The sequence below is a fragment of the Oncorhynchus keta genome, chromosome 13 (genome assembly GCF_023373465.1).
Source record: "Oncorhynchus keta strain PuntledgeMale-10-30-2019 chromosome 13, Oket_V2, whole genome shotgun sequence".
Classification (NCBI taxonomy): Eukaryota; Metazoa; Chordata; class Actinopteri; order Salmoniformes; family Salmonidae; genus Oncorhynchus; species Oncorhynchus keta.
Window position 1 is genome coordinate 38,323,765 of NC_068433.1, and position 17,821 is coordinate 38,341,585.

The following is a 17,821-nucleotide window of genomic DNA, read 5'->3' on the forward strand; positions in this document are numbered from 1 at the left end:
GTCGGAAGTTTACATACACCTTAGCCAAATACATTTAAACTCAGTTTTTCACAATTCCTGAAATTTAATCCTACAAAAAAATTCCCTGTTTTAGGTCAGTTAGGATCACCACTTTATTTTAAGAATGCGAAATGTCAGAATAATAGTAGAGTGAATAATGTATTTCAGCTTTTATTTCTTTCATCACATTCCCATGAGTCAGAAGTTTACATAAACAATTTAGGCAGTGCTAAATACTGAGTGTAACTTGGGTGAAATGTTTCAGGTAGCCTTCCACAAGCTTCCCACAATTAGTTGGGTGAATTTTGACCCAATCCTCCTGACAGAGCTGGTGTAACTGAGTCAGGTATGTAGGCCTCCTTGCTCGCACACGCTTTTTCAGTTCTGCCCCAAAAAATTCTATAGGGTTGAGGTCAGGGCTTTGTGATGGCCACTCCAATACCTTGACTTTGTTGTCCTTAAGCCATTTTGCCAAAACCTTGGAAGTGTGCTTGGGGTCATTGTCCATTTGGAAGACCCATTTGCGACCAAGCTTTAACTTCCTGACTGAGGTCTTGAGATGTTGCTTCAATATATCCACATCATTTTCTTCGCTCATGATGCCATCTATTTTGTGAAGTGCATCAGTCCCTCCTGCAGCAAAGCACTCCCACAACATGATGCTGCCACCCCCATGCTTCACGGTTGGGATGGTGTTCTTCGGCTTGCAAGCATCCCCCTTTTTCCTCCAAACATAAAGATGGTCATTATGGCCAAACAGTTATATTTTTGTTTCATCAGACCAGAGGACATTTCTCCAAAAAGTACGATCTTTGTCCCCATGTGCAGTTGCAAACCCTAGTCTGGCTTTTTTATGGCGGTTTTGGAGCAGTGGCTTCTTCCTTGCTGAGCGGCCTTTCAGGTTATGTCGATATGGGACAAATTTTACTGTGGATATAGATACTTTTGTACCCGTTTCCTCCAGCATCTTCACAATGTCCTTTAATGTTGTTCTGGGATTGATTTGCACTTTTCGCACCATAGTACGTTCATCTCTAGGAGACAGAACACGTCTCCTTCCTGAGCGGTATGACGGCTGCGCGGTCAAATTGTGTTTATACTTGCATACTATTGTTTGTCCAGTTGAACATGGTACCTTCAGGCATTTGGAAATTGCTCCCAAGAATGTACCAGCATTGTGGAGGTCTACAATTTCTTTTCTGAGGTCTTGGCTGATTTCTTTAGATTTTTCCATGATGTCAAACAAAGAGGCACTGAGTTTGAAGGTAGGCCTTGAAATACATCCACAGGTACACCTCCAATTGACTCAAATGATGTCAATTAGCCTATCAGAAGCTTCTAAAGCCATTACATCATTTTCGGGAATTGTCCAAGAAATTTAAAGGCACAGTCAACTTACTGTATATAAACTTCTGACCCACTGGAATTGTGATACATAAGTGAAATAATCTGTCTGTAAACAATTGTGGGAAAAATTGCTTGTGTCATGCACAAAGTAGATGTCCTAACCGACTTGCCAAAACTATAGTTTTTTAACAAGACATTTGTGGAGTGGTTGAAAAACGAGTTTTAATGACTACAATCTAAGTGTATGTAAACTTCTGATCCCTCGCTCTGAAACAGCACAACCACTGAAGTGTGCACTGCCATGCTGACTGTGGGATTGGTGTGTGTGTGTGTGTGTGTGTGTGTGTATATATATTTAACGTGTGTGTTTGTATAATGTGTGTGTGTTCTTTAATGTTATTGTGGGCAAAGGATGCGGTCCAAGATGACTCCTTAGAAACAGCCGCGCTATGAGAGAGATGGGGATTTGTATTTATTTGATTGAACCCTTATTTAACTAGGAAGGTCCGTTAAGAACAAATTCTTATTTACAATGACGGCCTACCCCGGCCAAACCTGGACCAATTGTGCGCCACCCAATCACGGTTGTGATACAGGGGAGGGAGAGAGAGACAGCGGGCCTGAGGAGTGAGTGAGATACATGACTTCTGTTGGATGCTGTAGAAACGTTTCCCTTCTCCTGTTCTTCCATCCATGTTGTTGCTCTTGGTTGTTGTCTAAGAGGAGTGGAGGGTGTCTTTGATATGAATGTATGATTGTGAATAATACAACTCTGCACAAACCAAGAACAATTAATTTCACCAATCTGACACTACCTTTCGTGGCTTAGACACCTGGAGTGTGTGTGAATGTGTGATGTCACAGCTGAACAGGAAGAGGAAGCTCATCCAGGCTCATTTCCATGACAAACAGGTCCAAGGACACAAGGGCAGAACGCACACGTAAGTGTTGGCATTGGCCACCAATTTCTTCTTCCTTCAGTCTCACAACCACACACTGCTGTGAGTGCTCTCTCTCCATCTCTCCAACTTTGCTTCCTCAATCTCTTCCCTCCTCCCTCTCTCCTTCCATTCCCTTCATTCTCTCCCTCCTATCCTCCCAGGCATGCAGATGTGTGGTCAGTAATCACACACATGCAGACGCAGGCAAAAGCAGAGATGCTTGCAGAAGAGCTCACTTTCACAGGGTCCCCCTCCTTCCCTCTCTCTTCCACTCCCCTTCCATTCCTCTCTCCCCTTCCATTTCTCTTTCCCCTTCCCTCTTTTGCACTTATCATTCAGGCTTATATGATCCAAGCAATCACTTGATGTTACCTAACATTTAAAAAATGCCTCATATCTTTGCACACAGAGACTGCCAGCCAGACATAAGCACTGTGAAATACATAGAGGTCAGAATACCTGGGTATACCTGGGCTTCAGATCAATACTCAACACTCACTGTCACATCATCACGTCAGTAGAACAGCCCCCCTCATAAACACAGTTGCTCCTGACCAATCACAGGATGGGGAGGGAAGGCAGACTGCAAATCCACATAGCGACAATTCAGATACATACATGTACCTCCACTAAGACGGGAGAGAGCAGCAGCAAAGCAGTGCTGTATCTTTAAGTGGTCATTGTAATGCAGGGCATCCCCAAGTGTGTTTTGGCCAGTTGCCAGACTGGGATGGGCGCACACTCCCTCTCTCTCTGGTGCTCTCATTAAATCGAATCACTCAAATTCACTGTGTCGATGTCGATCCAGTGTGTGTGTTCCTCTACACCAGGCGGTGTCAGATGAAGGCCCTAAAAATGGTCAAAGACCCCAGCCGCCCTAGTCATAGACTGTTCTCTCTTTATACCGGAGTGCCAAGTCTAGGACAAAAAGGCTTCTCAACGGTTTTGTCCCCAAGTCATAAGACTCCTGAACAGGTAATCAAATGGCTACCTGGACTATTTGCATTGTGTGCCACCCCCTACAACCCCTCTTTTACGCTGCTGCTACTCTCTGTTTATCATCAAATCAAATTTCATTGGTCACATACACATGGTTAGCAAATGTTAATGCGAGTGTAGCGAAATGCTTGTGCTTCTAGTTCCGACCATGCAGTAATATCTAACACGTAATCTAACAATGAACAACTACCTTTCACACACAAGTGTTGCGCCTTCTTCACCACGCTGTCTGTGTGGGTGGAACATTTCAGTTGGTCTGTGATGTGTACGCCCAGGAACTTAAAACTTGCCAACTTCTCCACTACTGTCCCGTCGATGTGGATAGGGGGATGCTCCCTCTGCTGTTTCCTGAATCCACGATCATCTCCTTTGTTTTGTTGATGTTGAGTGTGAGGTTACACCACACTCCGAGGGCCCTCACCTCCTCCCTGTAGGCCGTCTCGTCAAGCCTACTAGTGTTGTCTGCAAACTTGATGATTGAGTTGGAGGCATGTGTGGCCACGCAGTCATGGGTGAACAGGAGTAGTCTGAGAACACACCTCAGTGTTGAGGATCAGCGGGGTGGAGATGTTTCCTACCCTCACCACCTGGGGGCGCCCCGTCAGAAAGTCCAGGACCCAGTTGCACAGGGTGTGGTTGAGACCCATGGACGAGTTTGGAGGGTACTATGGTGTTAAATGCTGAACGGTAGTCGATGAACAGCATTCTTATATAGATATCTCTTGTCCAGATGGGTTAGGACAGTGTGATTGTGATTGTGATTGGGTCGTCTGTGGACCTATTGGGGCGGTAAGGAGTGGGTCTAGGGTGACAGGTAGGGTGGAGGTGATATGATCCTTGACTAGTCTCTCAAAGCACTTCATGATGATGGAAGTGAGTGCTACGGGTCGATAGTCGTTTAGCTCAGTTACCTTAGCTTTCTTGGGAACAGGAACAATGGTGGTCCTCTTGAAGCATGTGGGAACAGCAGACTGGGATAGGGATTGATTGAATATGTCCGTAAACACACCAGCCAGCTGGTTTGCGCATGCTCTGAGGATGTGGCTGTGGATGCCAACTGGGCCTGCAGCCTTGCGAGGGTTAACACATTTAAGTGTTTTACTCATGTTGGCTGCGGTGAAGGAGAGCCTGCAGGTTTTGGTAGCGGACCGTGTCGGTGGCACTGTATTGTCCTCAAAGCGAGCAAAGAAGTTGTTTAGCTTGTCTGGGAGCAAGACATCGGGGTCCGCCAGGGGGCTGGTTTTATATTTGTAGTCCGTGATTGACTGTAGACCCTGCCACATACCTCGTGTCTTAGCCGTTGAATTGCAACTCTACTTTGTCTCTATACTGATGCTTAGCTTGTTTGATTGCCTTGCGGAGGGAATAGCTACACTGTTTGTATTCGGTCATGTTTCCGGTCGCCTTGCCCTGATTAAAAGCAGTGGTTCGCGCTTTCAGTTTTGTGCGAATGCTGCCCCCAACCAGAAACCCTGGATTGATGAAGGTTTTAATAGTCGCCGTGGGTACATCACCGATTCACTTGCTAATAAACTCACTCACAGAATCAGCGTATACATCAATGTTGTTGTTCAACGCTATCCAGAACATATCCCAGTCCACGTGATCGAAGCAATCTTGAAGCGTGGAATCAGATTGGTCGGACCAGCGTTGAACAGACCAGAGCACAGGCATTTCCTGTTTTAGTTTCTGTCTATAAGCTGGGAACAACAAAATGGAGTCGTGGTCAGATTTGCTGAAGGAATGGGCGAGGGGGGGCTTTGTATGCGTCGCGGAGTAACAATGTCAGCCTGGGTCGCGCATTCGTTACGCTGATAAAATTTAGGGAGATTAGCCTTGTTAAAATCCCCAGCTACAATAAATACAGACTCAGGATATGTGGTTTCCAGTTTACATAGAGTCCAATGAAGTTATTTCAGGGCAGTCGAGGTGTCTGCTTGGGAGGGGATATACACGACTGTGATTTTAATCTAAGAGAATTCTCCTGGTAGATAATGCGGTCGGCATTTGATTGTAAGGAATTCTAGGTCAGGTGAACAAAAGGACTTGAGTTCCTGTATGATGTTATGATCACACCACGACTCGTTAATCATAAGGCATACACCCCCACCCTTCTTCTTACCAGAGAAATGTTTGTTTCTGTCGGCGCAATACGTGAAGAAACCAGGTGGCTGTACCGACTCTGATAACGTATCCCAAGTAAGCCATGTTTCCATGAAACAGAGAATGTTACAATCTCGGATGTCTCTCTGGATTTGAGAGATTTGGACCCTTGCTCGGATTTCGTCTACCTTGTTGTCAAGAGACTGGACATTGGCGAGTAGTATACTCGGGAGCGGTGGGTGTTGTGCCGTCAACGGAGCCTGACCAGAAAATTGCTCCGTCTGCGGCGCCGTTGTTTGGGGTCGCCTGCTTTGATCCGATCAATTGTCCTGGGTGGTGGACCAAACAGAGGATCCGCTTCGGGAAAGTCGTATTCCTGGTCATAATGTTGGTAAGTTGGCGTTGCTCTTATATCCAATAGTTCCTCCCAGTTGTATGTAATAAGACTTAATATTTCCTGGGGTAACAGTGTAAGAAATAATACACAAAAAAACAAAATACTGCATAGTTTCCTAAGAACGCGAAGCGAGGCAGCCATCTCTGTTGGCGCCAGATACACTCATATATGCATAGTCACTTTAATTATACATTCATGTACATACTACCTCAATTGGCCCGACCAACCAGTGCCCCCGCACATTGGCTAACCAGGCTATCTGCATTGTGTCCCGCCACCTGCCACCGCCTCTTTTACACTACTGCTACTCTCTGTTTATCATATATGCATAGTCACTTTAACTATATCTACATGTACATACTACCTCAATCAGCCTGACTAACCAGTGCCTGTATATAGCCTCGCTACTGTATATAATCTCGCTACTGTTATAGCCTTGCTACTGTATACAGCCTCGCTACTGTTATTTTTCACTGTCTTTTTACTGTTGTTTATATTTCTTTACTTACCTATTGTCATCTAATACCTTTTTTGCACTGTTGGTTAGAGCCTGTAAGTAAGCATTTCACTGTAAGGTCTACTACACCTGTTGTATTCGGCGCACGTAACAAATAAACTTGGATTTGATTTGTGTGCCCAGGGAAGAGCCTGTGCATTCAGAGTTCATTAGTGACAGAAAGAGCACAACAGGAGGGAGAGACAGGGAGAGAAAGAGATGAGTAAAGAAGCAAGGAGGAAATTCTCTTCTATATACTCTTGAGATCCACTTAGCAATGTGTGTCTGTGTGTGCGTGGCTGAGCGGAGGATGATTTGTGACCTTTCCTGATCAGAACACACACACAATGTCATTTCAGTCCAAACTCTAACAGTCATCTCCATTTCCTCCTTTCTCTTTGATATCAACCTGCAGGGACATCAGGCTTTTTCACAACAATGTGGAGTTCTTTCCTGTGAAAAGTGAAAGCCATTTCCTTTTCTCAGATAAGTGATCATGTGGGCATGAAGGCACTGCAGTGCAGGTGATAAAGTCAGAATATGTTTTATGTGCTCTGTGGAGCTGTGAGAGAGCATGTGAGGTCGAGAGAGTAAGAGAGTTCATCCCACACAGCCCTACAACATGCCCATGTAATTATGATGGGTGTAGAGCCTTGTTCAGTGTATGTGGCCTGGCAACCATCTTGGTTGGAATATCCTTATGTGTGCAGTCCTCAGTATAATAATAATAAATTACATTTGTATAGTGTTTTTCATAGAATCTCAAAGCACTTCAAAAGCAAAAAACAAACAAGCAATACAGTGGGGGAAAAAGTATTTAGTCAGCCACCAATTGTGCAAGTTCTCCCACTTAATTTTCATCATAGGTACACTTCAACTATGACAGACAAAAAAAAATCCAGAAAATCGCATTGTAGGATTTTTAATGAATTTATTTGCAAATGATGGTGGAAAATAAGTATTTGGTCAATAACAAAAGTTTCTCAATACTTTGTTATATATCCTTTGTTGGCAATGACAGAGGTCAAACGTTTTCTGTAAGTCTTCACAAGGTTCACACACTGTTGCTGGTATTTTGGCCCATTCCTCCATGCAGATCTCCTCTAGAGCAGTGATGTTTTGGGGCTGTTGCTGGGCAACACGGACTTTCAACTCCCTCCAAAGATTTTCTATGGGGTTGAGATCTGGAGACTGGCTAGGCCACTCCAGGACCTTGAAATGCTTCTTACAAAGCCACTCCTTCGTTGCCCGGGCGGTGTGTTTGGGATCATTGTCATGCTGAAAGACCTAGCCACGTTTCATCTTCAATGCCCTTGCCGATGGAAGGAGGTTGTCACTCAAAATGTCACGATACATGGCCCCATTCATTCTTTCCTTTACACGGATCAGTCGTCCTGGTCCCTTTGCAGAAAAACAGCCCCAAAGCATGATGTTTCCACCCCCATGCTTCACAGTAGGTATGGTGTTCTTTGGATGCAACTCAGCATTCTTTGTCCTCCAAACACGACGAGTTGAGTTTTTACCGAAAAGTTATATTTTGGTTTCATCTGACCATATGACATTCTCCCAATCTTCTTCTAGATCATCCAAATGCTCTCTAGCAAACTTCAGACGGGCCTGGACATGTACTGGCTTAAGCAGGGGGACACGTCTGGCACTGCAGGATTTGAGTCCCTGGCGGCGTAGTGTGTTACTGATAGTAGGCTTTGTTACTTTGGTCCCAGCTCTCTGCAGGTCATTCACTAGGTCCCCCCGTGTGGTTCTGGGATTTTTGCTCACCGTTCTTGTGATCATTTTGACCCCATGGGGTGAGATCTCGCGTGGAGCCCCAGTTCGAGGGAGATTATCAGTGGTCTTGTATGTCTTCCATTTCCTAATAATTGCTCCCACAGTTGATTTCTTCAAACCAAGCTGCTTACCTATTGCAGATTCAGTCTTCCCAGCCTGGTGCAGGTCTACAATTTTGTTTCTGGTGTCCTTTGACAGCTCTTTGGTCTTGGCCATAGTGGAGTTTGGAGTGTGACTGTTTGAGGTTGTGGACAGGTGTCTTTTATACTGATAACAAGTTCTAACAGGTGCCATTAATACAGGTAACGAGTGGAGGACAGAGGAGCCTCTTAAAGAAGAAGTTACAGGTCTGTGAGAGCCAGAAATCTTGCTTGTTTGTAGGTGACCAAATACTTATTTTCCACCATAATTTGCAAATAAATTCATTAAAAATCCTACAATGTGATCTTCTGGATTTTTTTTCTCATTTTGTCTGTCACAGTTGAAGTGTACCTATGATGAAAATTACAGGCATCTTTTTAAGTGGGAGAACTTGCACAATTGGTGGCTGACTAAATACTTTTTTGCCCCACTGTATATCATTTCAGGTCAACCAATAGAGGCCAAGTCTTTGAAAGCTGCATACTACAAAGATGGTGAGTGTCTGTTCATGGGTGAATGGAGAGAGCTGGTCAGAGGGTGCTAGATCATTGTTATGGAATCCGTTGATGATCTTCTTATGACCAAAAATAACTTCTGGATATCAGGACAGCAATTACTCACCTTGTACTGGACGTAGATTTTTTCTTTAACGATTCGGACACAAAGGATTTACTTCAGACACCCTCAAGGCCCACATCCCAATCATTTGCAGGAGAACGAGACATTGGGGACGTAGGGCGGGGTGCCTTGTAAGGATCCGACGGCAAGTGGGTGATCTGCCTCTACCATCAGTCCTATTAGCTAACGTACAATCATTGGATAACAAAATAGACAAGCTACGATCACGAATATCCTACCAACAGGACATTAAAAACTGTAATATCTTATGTTTTACCGAGTTATGGCTGAACAACGACATTGATAAAATACAGCTGGTGGGGTTTACGCTGCATCGGCAAGATAGAACTATTGCCTCCGTTAAAGACAAGGGGTGTGGGTCTGTGTATATTTTTAAACAACAGCTGGTGCACGAAATCTAATATTAAGGACGTCTCGAGGTTTGGCCTGAGGTAGAGTATCTCATGATAAGCTCTAGACCACACTATTTACCAAGAGAGTTTGTATATTTTTCATAGCTGTCTATTTAACACCACAAACCGATACTGGCACAAAGTCCGCACTCAATGAGTTGTATAAGGCCATAAGCAAACAGGAAACGCTCATCCAGAGGCAGTGCTCCTAGTAGCCGGGGACTTAAATGCAGGGAAAATTACATTTGTTTTACCTAATTTCTACCAGCATGTTAATGTGCAATCAGAGGGAAAAAAACAAACTCTAGGCCACCTTTACTCCACACACAGAGACACGCACAAATCTCTCCCTCACCCTCCATTTGGCAAATCTGAACATAATTATGTCCTCCTGATTCCTGCTTACAAGCAAAAAAGGAAAGCACCAGTGACTTGTTCAATAAAGAAGTGGTCAGATGATGCAGATGCTAAACTACAGGACTGTTTTGCTAGCACAGACTGGAATATGTTCCGGGATTCTTCCGATGGCAGTGACCACATCAGTCACTGGCTTCATCAATACGTGTATCGGTGACGTTGTCCCCACAATGACCGTACGTACATACCCCAACCAGAAGCCATGGATTACAGGCAGCAGTTTAAGGGTAGAGCTGCCACTTTCAAGGAGCAGGACTCTAACCCGATCGCTTAGAAGAAATCCCGCTATGCCAAGAAACAAACCATCAAACAGGCAAAGCGTCAATACAGAACTAAGATTGAATCATACTACATCGGCTCCAACGCTCGTCGGATGTGGCAGGGCTTGCAAACAACTGTATTACAGAATACAAAGGGAAGCACAGCCGCAAGCTGCCCAGTGACACATGCCTACCAGACAAGCTAAATTACTTCTATGCTCGCTTTGAGGCAAGCAACACTGAAGTATGCATGAGAACATCAGCTGTTCTGGACGACTGTGTGATCACGCTCTCCATAGCCGATGTGAATAAGACCTTTAAAAACAGGTCAACATTCACAAGGCCTCAGGGCTAGACGGATTGCCAGGATGTGTACTCTGAGCATGCACTGACCAACTGGCAAGTGTCTTCACTGACATTTTCAACCTGTCCCTGACTAAGTCTGTAATACCAACATGTTTCAAGTAGACCACCATAGTCCCTGTGCTCAAGAACACGAAGGTAACCTGCCTAAATGACGACTGACCCGTAGCATTCACGTCTGTAGCCATGAAGTGCTTTGAAAGGCTGGTCATGGCTCACATCAACACCCTTATCCCAGAAACCCTAAACCGACTCCAATTTGAAAACCGGCCCAACAGATCCACAGATGATGCCATCTCTACTGCACTCCACACTGCCCTTTCCCACCTGGACAAAAGGAACACCTACGTGAGAATAGTATTCATTGACTACAGCTCAGCATTCAACACCATAGTTCCTTCAAAGCTCATCACTAAGTTAAAGACCATTGGAATAAACACCTCCCTCTGCAACTGGATCCTGGACTTCCTGACGGGATGCCCCCAGGTGGTAAGGGTAGGTATCAACACACCTGCGACGCAGATCCTCAACACGTGGGCCCCGTGCTCAGTCCCCTCCCGCTTTTAGGATAATACAGTGCCACCATCGCGGCCAGCTTACAAAGACTGTGCCACCCCCCCTCTCCTTCTCCATGGTCGACGTGAGTAAGACACTTAAAACGTGTTAATCCTTGCAAGGCTGCTAGCCCAGATGGCATCCCTAGTCGTGTCCTCAGAGCATGCGCAGACCAGCTGGCTGGTGTGTTTACTGACATATTCAATCGCTCCCTATCCTAGTCTGCCGTCTCCACATGATTCAAGATGTCCACCATTTTTCTTGTACCCAAGAAGGCAAAGATAACTGAACTAAATGTCTACCGCCCTGTAGCACTAAATTCTGTCATCATGAAGTGCTTTGAGGGGCTGGGCAAGGATCATATCACCACCTTACCGGCCACCCTAGACCCACTTCAGTTTGCATACCCCCCCCAACAGGTCCACAGACGATGCATTCACCATCACACTGCCCTATCCCATCTGGACAAGAGGAATACTTTCGTAAGAATGCTGTTCATTTACTAGAGCTCAGCATTCAACACCATAGAACCCTCCAAGCTGGAGGCCCTGGGTCTCAACCCCGCCCTGTGCAATTGGGTCCTGGACTTTGACGGGCCGCCCCCGGTGGTGAAGGTAGGAAACAACATCTCTACTTCGCTGACCCTCAACACCGGGGCCCCACAAGGGTGCGTGCTCAGCCCCCTCCTGTACTCCCTGTTTACCCACGACAGCGTGGCCATGCACGCCTCCAACTCAGTCATCAAGTTTGCAGATGACACAACAGTAGTGGGCTTGATTACCAACAACAATGAGACAGCCTACAGGAAAGAGGTGATGGCACTCGAAGTGAGGTGTCAGAAAAACAACCTCTCACTCAACGTCAACAAAACAAAGGAGATGATCGTGGACTTCAGGAAACAGCAGAGGGAGCACCCCCCTATACACATCGAAAGGACAGCAGTGGAGAAGGTGGGAAGTTTTAAGTTCCACGGCATACACATCACAGACAAACTGAAATGGTCCACCCGCACAGACAGTGTGGTGAAGAAGGGGCAACAGCGCCTCTTCAACCTCAGGAGGCTGATGAAATTTGGCTTGTCACCCAATACCCTGACAAACTTTTACAGATGCACCATCGAGAGCATCCTGTCAGGCTGTATCACAGCCTGGTACGGGAACTGTACTGCCCTCAACAGCAAGGCTCTCCAGAGGGTGGTGCGGTCTGCACAACGCAAACTACCTGCCCTCCACGACACCTAGAGCACCCAATGTCACAGGCTGGCCAAAAAGACCAAGGACAACCACCACCCGAGCCACTGCCTGTTCCTCCCGCTATACCATCCAGAAGGAGAGGTCAGTACAGGTGTATCAAAGCTGGGACCGAGAGACTGAAAAACAGCTTCTATCTCAAGGCGATCAGACTGCTAAACAGCAATCACTAACTCAGAGAGGCTGTTGCCTATATTGAGACCCAAATCACTGGCCTCTTTAATAAATGGATCACTAGTCACTTTAAATAATGCCACTTTAATAATGTTTTCATATCTAACATTACTCATATCATATGTAAACTCGAAAAATAAATAAACATCCTCTCACTGTCAACTGCGTTTATTTTCAGCAAACTTAACATGTGTAAATATGTGTATGAACATAACAAGACTCAACAACAGAGAGATAAACTGAAAAAAGACAAACTGAACAAGTTCCACAGACATGTGACTAACCGAAATGGAATAATGTGTCCCTGAACTAAGGGGGGAGGGTCAAAATCAAAAGTAACAGTCAGTATCTGGTGTGGCCACCAGCTGCATTAAGTACTCCAGTGCATCTCCTCGTGAGATGTTACCCCACTCTTCCGCCAAGGCACCTGCAAGTTCCTGGACATTTCTGGGACATTTTCTAGCCCTCACCCTCCGATCCAACAGGTCCCAGACATGCTCAATGGGATTGAGATCCGGGCTCTTCAGTGGACATGGCAGAACACTGACATTCCTGTCTTGCAGGAAATCGCGCACAGAACAAGCAGTATGGCTGGTGGCATTGTCATACTTGAGGGTCATGTCAGGATCAGCCTGAAGGGTGCCACATGAGGGAGGAGGATGTCTTCCCTGTAACGCGGGAAGACATCGAGGTTGCCTGAAATGACATCAAGCTCAGTTCGATGATGCTGTGACACACCGCCCCAGACCATGACGGACCCTCCACCTCCAAATCGATCCCACTCCAGAGTACTGGCCTCGGTGTAATGCTCATTCCTTCGACAATAAACGCGAATCCAACCATCACCCCTGGTGAGACAAAACTGTGACTCGTCAGTGAAGATAACTTTTTGCCAGTTCTGTCTGGCCCAGCGACAGTGAGCTTGTGCCCATAGGCGACGTTGTTGCCGGTGATGTCTGGTGAGGACCTGCCTTACAATAGGCCGACAAGCCCTCAGTCCAGCCTTTCGGGGACAGTCTGTGCACTGATGGAGGGATTGTACGTTCCTGGTGTACCTCGGGTAGTTGTTGTTGCCACCCTGTACCAGTCCCGCAGGTGTGATGTTCGGATGTACCAATCCTGTGCAGGTGTTGTTACACATGGTCTCAAATCAAATCAAAGTTTATTTGTCACGTGCTCCGTATACAACAGGTACCTTACAGTGAAATGCTTACTTACAGGCTCTAACCAATAGTGCAAAAAAGGCATTAGGTGAACAATAGGTAAGTAAAGAAATAAAAACAGTAAAAAGACAGTGGAAAAACAGTAGCGAGGCTATATACAATAGCGAGGCTATAAAAGTGGCGAGGCTACATACAGACACCGGTTAGTCAGGCTGATTGAGGTAGTATGTACATGTAGATATGGTTAAAGTGACTATGCATATATGATGAACAGAGAGTACCAGTAGCATAAAGTGGGGTTGGTGGGTGGCGGGACACAAAGCAGATAGCCCGGTTAGCCAATGTTCGGGAGCACTGGTTGGTTGGGCCAATTGAGATAGTATGTACATATGTACATGAATGTATAGTTAAAGTGACTGTGCATATATGATAAACAGAGTAGCAGCAGCATAAAAGAGGGGTTTGGGGGGGGCACACAATGCAAATAGTCCGGGTAGCCATTTGATTACCTGTTCAGGAGTCTTATGGCTTGGAGATAAAAACTGTTGAGAAGCCTTTTTGTCCTAGACTTGGCACTCCGGTACCGCTTGCCATGCGGTAGTAGAGAAAATAGTCTATAATTGGGGTGGCTGGGGTGTATGACAATTTTTAGGGCCTTCCTCTGACACCGCCTTGTGTAGAGGTCCTGGATGGCAGGCAGCTTAGCCCCAGTGATGTACTGGGCGTACGCACTATCCTCTGTAGTGCCTTGTGGTCGGAGGCCGAGCAATTGCCGTACCTGGCAGTGATGCAACCAGTCAGGATGCTCTCGATGTTGCAGCTGTAAGTCTGTAGTCTGCCACTGCGAGGACGATCAGCTGTTTCGTCCTGTCTCCCTTTAGCGCTGTCTTAGGTGTCTCACAGTACAGACATAGCAATTTATTGCCCTGGCCACATCTGCAGTCCTCATGCCTCCTTGCAGCATGCCTAAGGCACGTTCGCGCAGATGAGCAGGGACCCTGGGCATATTTCTTTGTGTTTTTCAGTTAGTAGAAAGGCCTCTTTAGTGTCCTAAGTTTTTATATCTGTGACCTTAATTGCCTACCGTCTGTAAACTGTTAGTGTCTTAACGACCGTTCCACAGGTGCATGTTCATTAATTGTTTATGGTTCATTGAACAAGCATGGGAAACTGTGTTAAAACCCTTTAAAATGAAGATCTGTGAAGTTATTTTGATTTTTACGAATTATCTTTGAAAGACAGGGTCCTGAAAAAGGGACGTTTCTTTTTTTGCTGAGTTTATTTTATTTTAAACCATCTATTGCACCTTGCCTATGCCGCTCGGCTATCGCTAATCCATATATTTATATGTACATATTCTTATTTCGATTTGTGTGTATTAGGTAGTTGTTGGGGAATTGTTAGATTACTTGTTAGTTATTACTGCACTGTCAGAACTGGAAGCATAAGCATTTCACTACACTCGCATAAACATCTGCTAAACATGTGTATGTGACCAATAAAATTTTATTTGATTTACTCCCTGTTCATCCATGACTGCATTGCCAGGCACGACTCCAACACCATCATGAAGTTTTTCCCGACGACACAACACTGACAACGATGAAACAGCCTACAGAGAGGAGGTCAGAGACCTGGCTGTGTGGTGCCAGGATAACAACCACTCCCTCAATGTGATCAACACAAAGGAGATGATTGCAGACAACAAGAAAAGGAGGCCCGAGCACACCCCCATTCTCATCGAAAGGGCTGTAGTAGTGCAGGTTAAGAGCTTCAAGTTCCTTGGTGTCCACATCACCATCAAACTATCATGGTCCAAACACACCAAGACTGTCGTGAAGAGGTCACGACAAAGCCTATTCCCCCTCAGGAGACTGAAAAGATTTGGCATGTGTCCTCAGATCCTCAAAATGTTCTACAGCTGCACCATCGAGAGCATCCTTCATCTCCGCCTGGTATGGAAACTGCTCGGCCTCTGACCGGAAGGTACTACAGGGTAGTGTGTACTGCCCAGTACATCACTTGGGCCAGGTGGCTGGAGTCTAACATTTTTTGGGGGCTTTCCTTTGACACTGCCTGGTATAGAGGTCCTGGATGGCAGGAAGCTTGTCTTGGTGTGTTTGGACCATGATAGTTTGATGGTGATGTGGACACCAACTCCACTTACATGTACATATTACCTCGACTAACCTGTGCCCCACACATTGACTCTGTACCAGTACCTCCTGTATAAAGCCTCGCTACGGTTATTTTTTACTTAACACTGATTTTTCTTAAAACTGCATTGTTGGTAAGGGCTTGTAAGTAAACATTTCACTGTAAGGTCTAAGCCGAGTACCTGTTGTACTCGGCGTATGTGACAAATAACATTTGATTTGATTATAGCCACTGCACTTCTCCTCTTCCACTCTGTGTAACACAGTGGAGGATGCTGATGCCTCAGCAGCTCCGGGCGCCAGAACGTTCACCACACAAAGTAGCCAGGTCACCCGTGATTACAAGTCTGTATTCAATATCCAGGATGTATTTAGTTCAGTGCTATTGTAAGATGTGACATTTAACCGAATCAGTCTCACGTGGAACACCTGTACAGTCAGTCAGTGCTCTCCCCAGATGCTTCCCTCATCTCATACCGTACCACAGGACATCGTGGTGGGGAGACGGTGCAGTTCCATAGTTATAGCACTGTGCAGAGGTCCGACTGTCACAGTAACCATAACACGCCTCTCTCCTTGGGGACATCAGTGGGGTTGACAAGACGATGAAACCTACGCCATGTCCCACTCCCACCATACGCAGAGTGCAGTGTTCATTATATACAGTTTGTCAGACACACCGGGGGAGGGGGACCGCTGCAGTCACAGCCTCTGAAGTAAACCAATACATGCAAACCATTAGTGGAACAGAACCAACACAGACAGAGAGACATTCAGAGCTCCCAGCTATGACAAATACCCACTACTACTCCACTCTATACCCACTGACTGGAGTGTAGCCTACTACTGGCAAACACCCTCACTTCCACATGGCTGAGAATGATCAAGGGTGCTGCAGAATCCGCCCCTCATCCTCTCCCCAACAGGCACCTTACAGCACTCAGGATGAACCCAGAGATACTAACTTCTCATTATGAGGTGTCATCCCCACTACACATCCATTTTCCAAACAAGCCATGTGTGAGAGGCGGTTGATCAGACATAATAGGCAGGTGTAGTGTACATGGACAGGTGTGTGTGTGTGTATATGAATGTGCCTATGAGAGGGGGATGTATAAACATGAGGGTGTGTGCGTACATATCGGTGTGTGCATGTGCGCGGGTTCGCGTGGGTGTGGATGTGTGACGCGTTAGTGATAGTTTCTTAGAAAAACATACCTTTCACCTGGCTCTCATACTCTGCAATTATCTCCTTGTCCTTCTTGCTCCTGACCAGGTTCGACATGTCGGCGCACTAACGATGGTCAATCAGATAACAGTCCAAATATTGATTATTCCGTTCCACCGCGCGTCCACGACGCCCGAGGCACTATCGCGAACCACAGGTTACATACTAGGGAATAGATCCACTCACTGCCGCAACAACAGAATGTATTATTCCTCCCCAAGGGATGGCGGATACAACGCTCAATCATCCAGAATCACCCTTTCCATAGAGCCGTCCGTGACCGCCTGAGCCATGCTACGGGTTCTGTGAGCTGTCAACTGGGAAGCAGGTAGTAACAAATTCCCATTAGCAAGCTCAATGAGCGCGGCAGAAGCCTACACACACTGGGCTGCGGTAAGCGAGGGGTGCACGCCCACTAGGTAATCCAGCGGAACACTGGTCCGTCTCGTTCGCCGGAGTCTCTCCCGGGGTGTTTGCGTGAGTACTATGTACAATTTATGTCTGTGACCTAACCCTGTAGTAACCTTTCACAAACTATGAGCTACGCTAAACTGCATGCTGCTCAATGCCATGGGAAAGGGCGAAACTCGGGGGCGTGTACCCAGAGATGATTGACAGTTAAGCCGACAGTGACCACTTAAACATTGTTCACATTGGCAGTTTGAAGTGACTCAAATCTTTTTTCGATTCGAGCCCTTTCTTTTTAGCTGCAGTCATAACAGGCAAAAAGCACATGGAAGATGTTTTTATTTAACCAGGCAAATTTATTTATTTATTATTTATAACCAGGCAAGTCAGTTATTTAGAACAAATTATTATTTACAACGACAGCCTACCGAAAGGCCTCCTGAGGGGAAGGGGGCTGGGATTAAAAAGAAATGAAAATATAGGACAAAAACACATGGCAGGAGAGACAACTCGACATAAAGAGAGACCGAATACAACATAGCATGGAAGCAGCACAGGGAACAAATATTGAGCACAGACAACAGCAACAAGGTAGAGACAACAA

The 17,821-nt window shown here is 45.9% G+C and overlaps 1 protein-coding gene across 1 annotated transcript in view; it reads right to left on the reverse strand.

Annotated features, from left to right (window-relative positions):
* Nucleotides 1-17,426, reverse strand: part of LOC118392297 (SLIT-ROBO Rho GTPase-activating protein 1-like) — a 34,604-nt gene extending 17,178 nt beyond the window's left edge. The window contains exons 1-2 of the mRNA XM_052460105.1: nt 16,800-17,426; nt 16,064-16,292 (exon numbers count right to left, since the gene is read on the reverse strand). Coding sequence (XP_052316065.1) covers nt 16,064-16,142 — 79 coding nt within the window. The 5' untranslated portion in view covers nt 16,143-16,292; nt 16,800-17,426. The remainder of the gene's footprint in view (nt 1-16,063; nt 16,293-16,799) is intronic.
* Nucleotides 17,427-17,821: the final 395 nt, after the last annotated feature.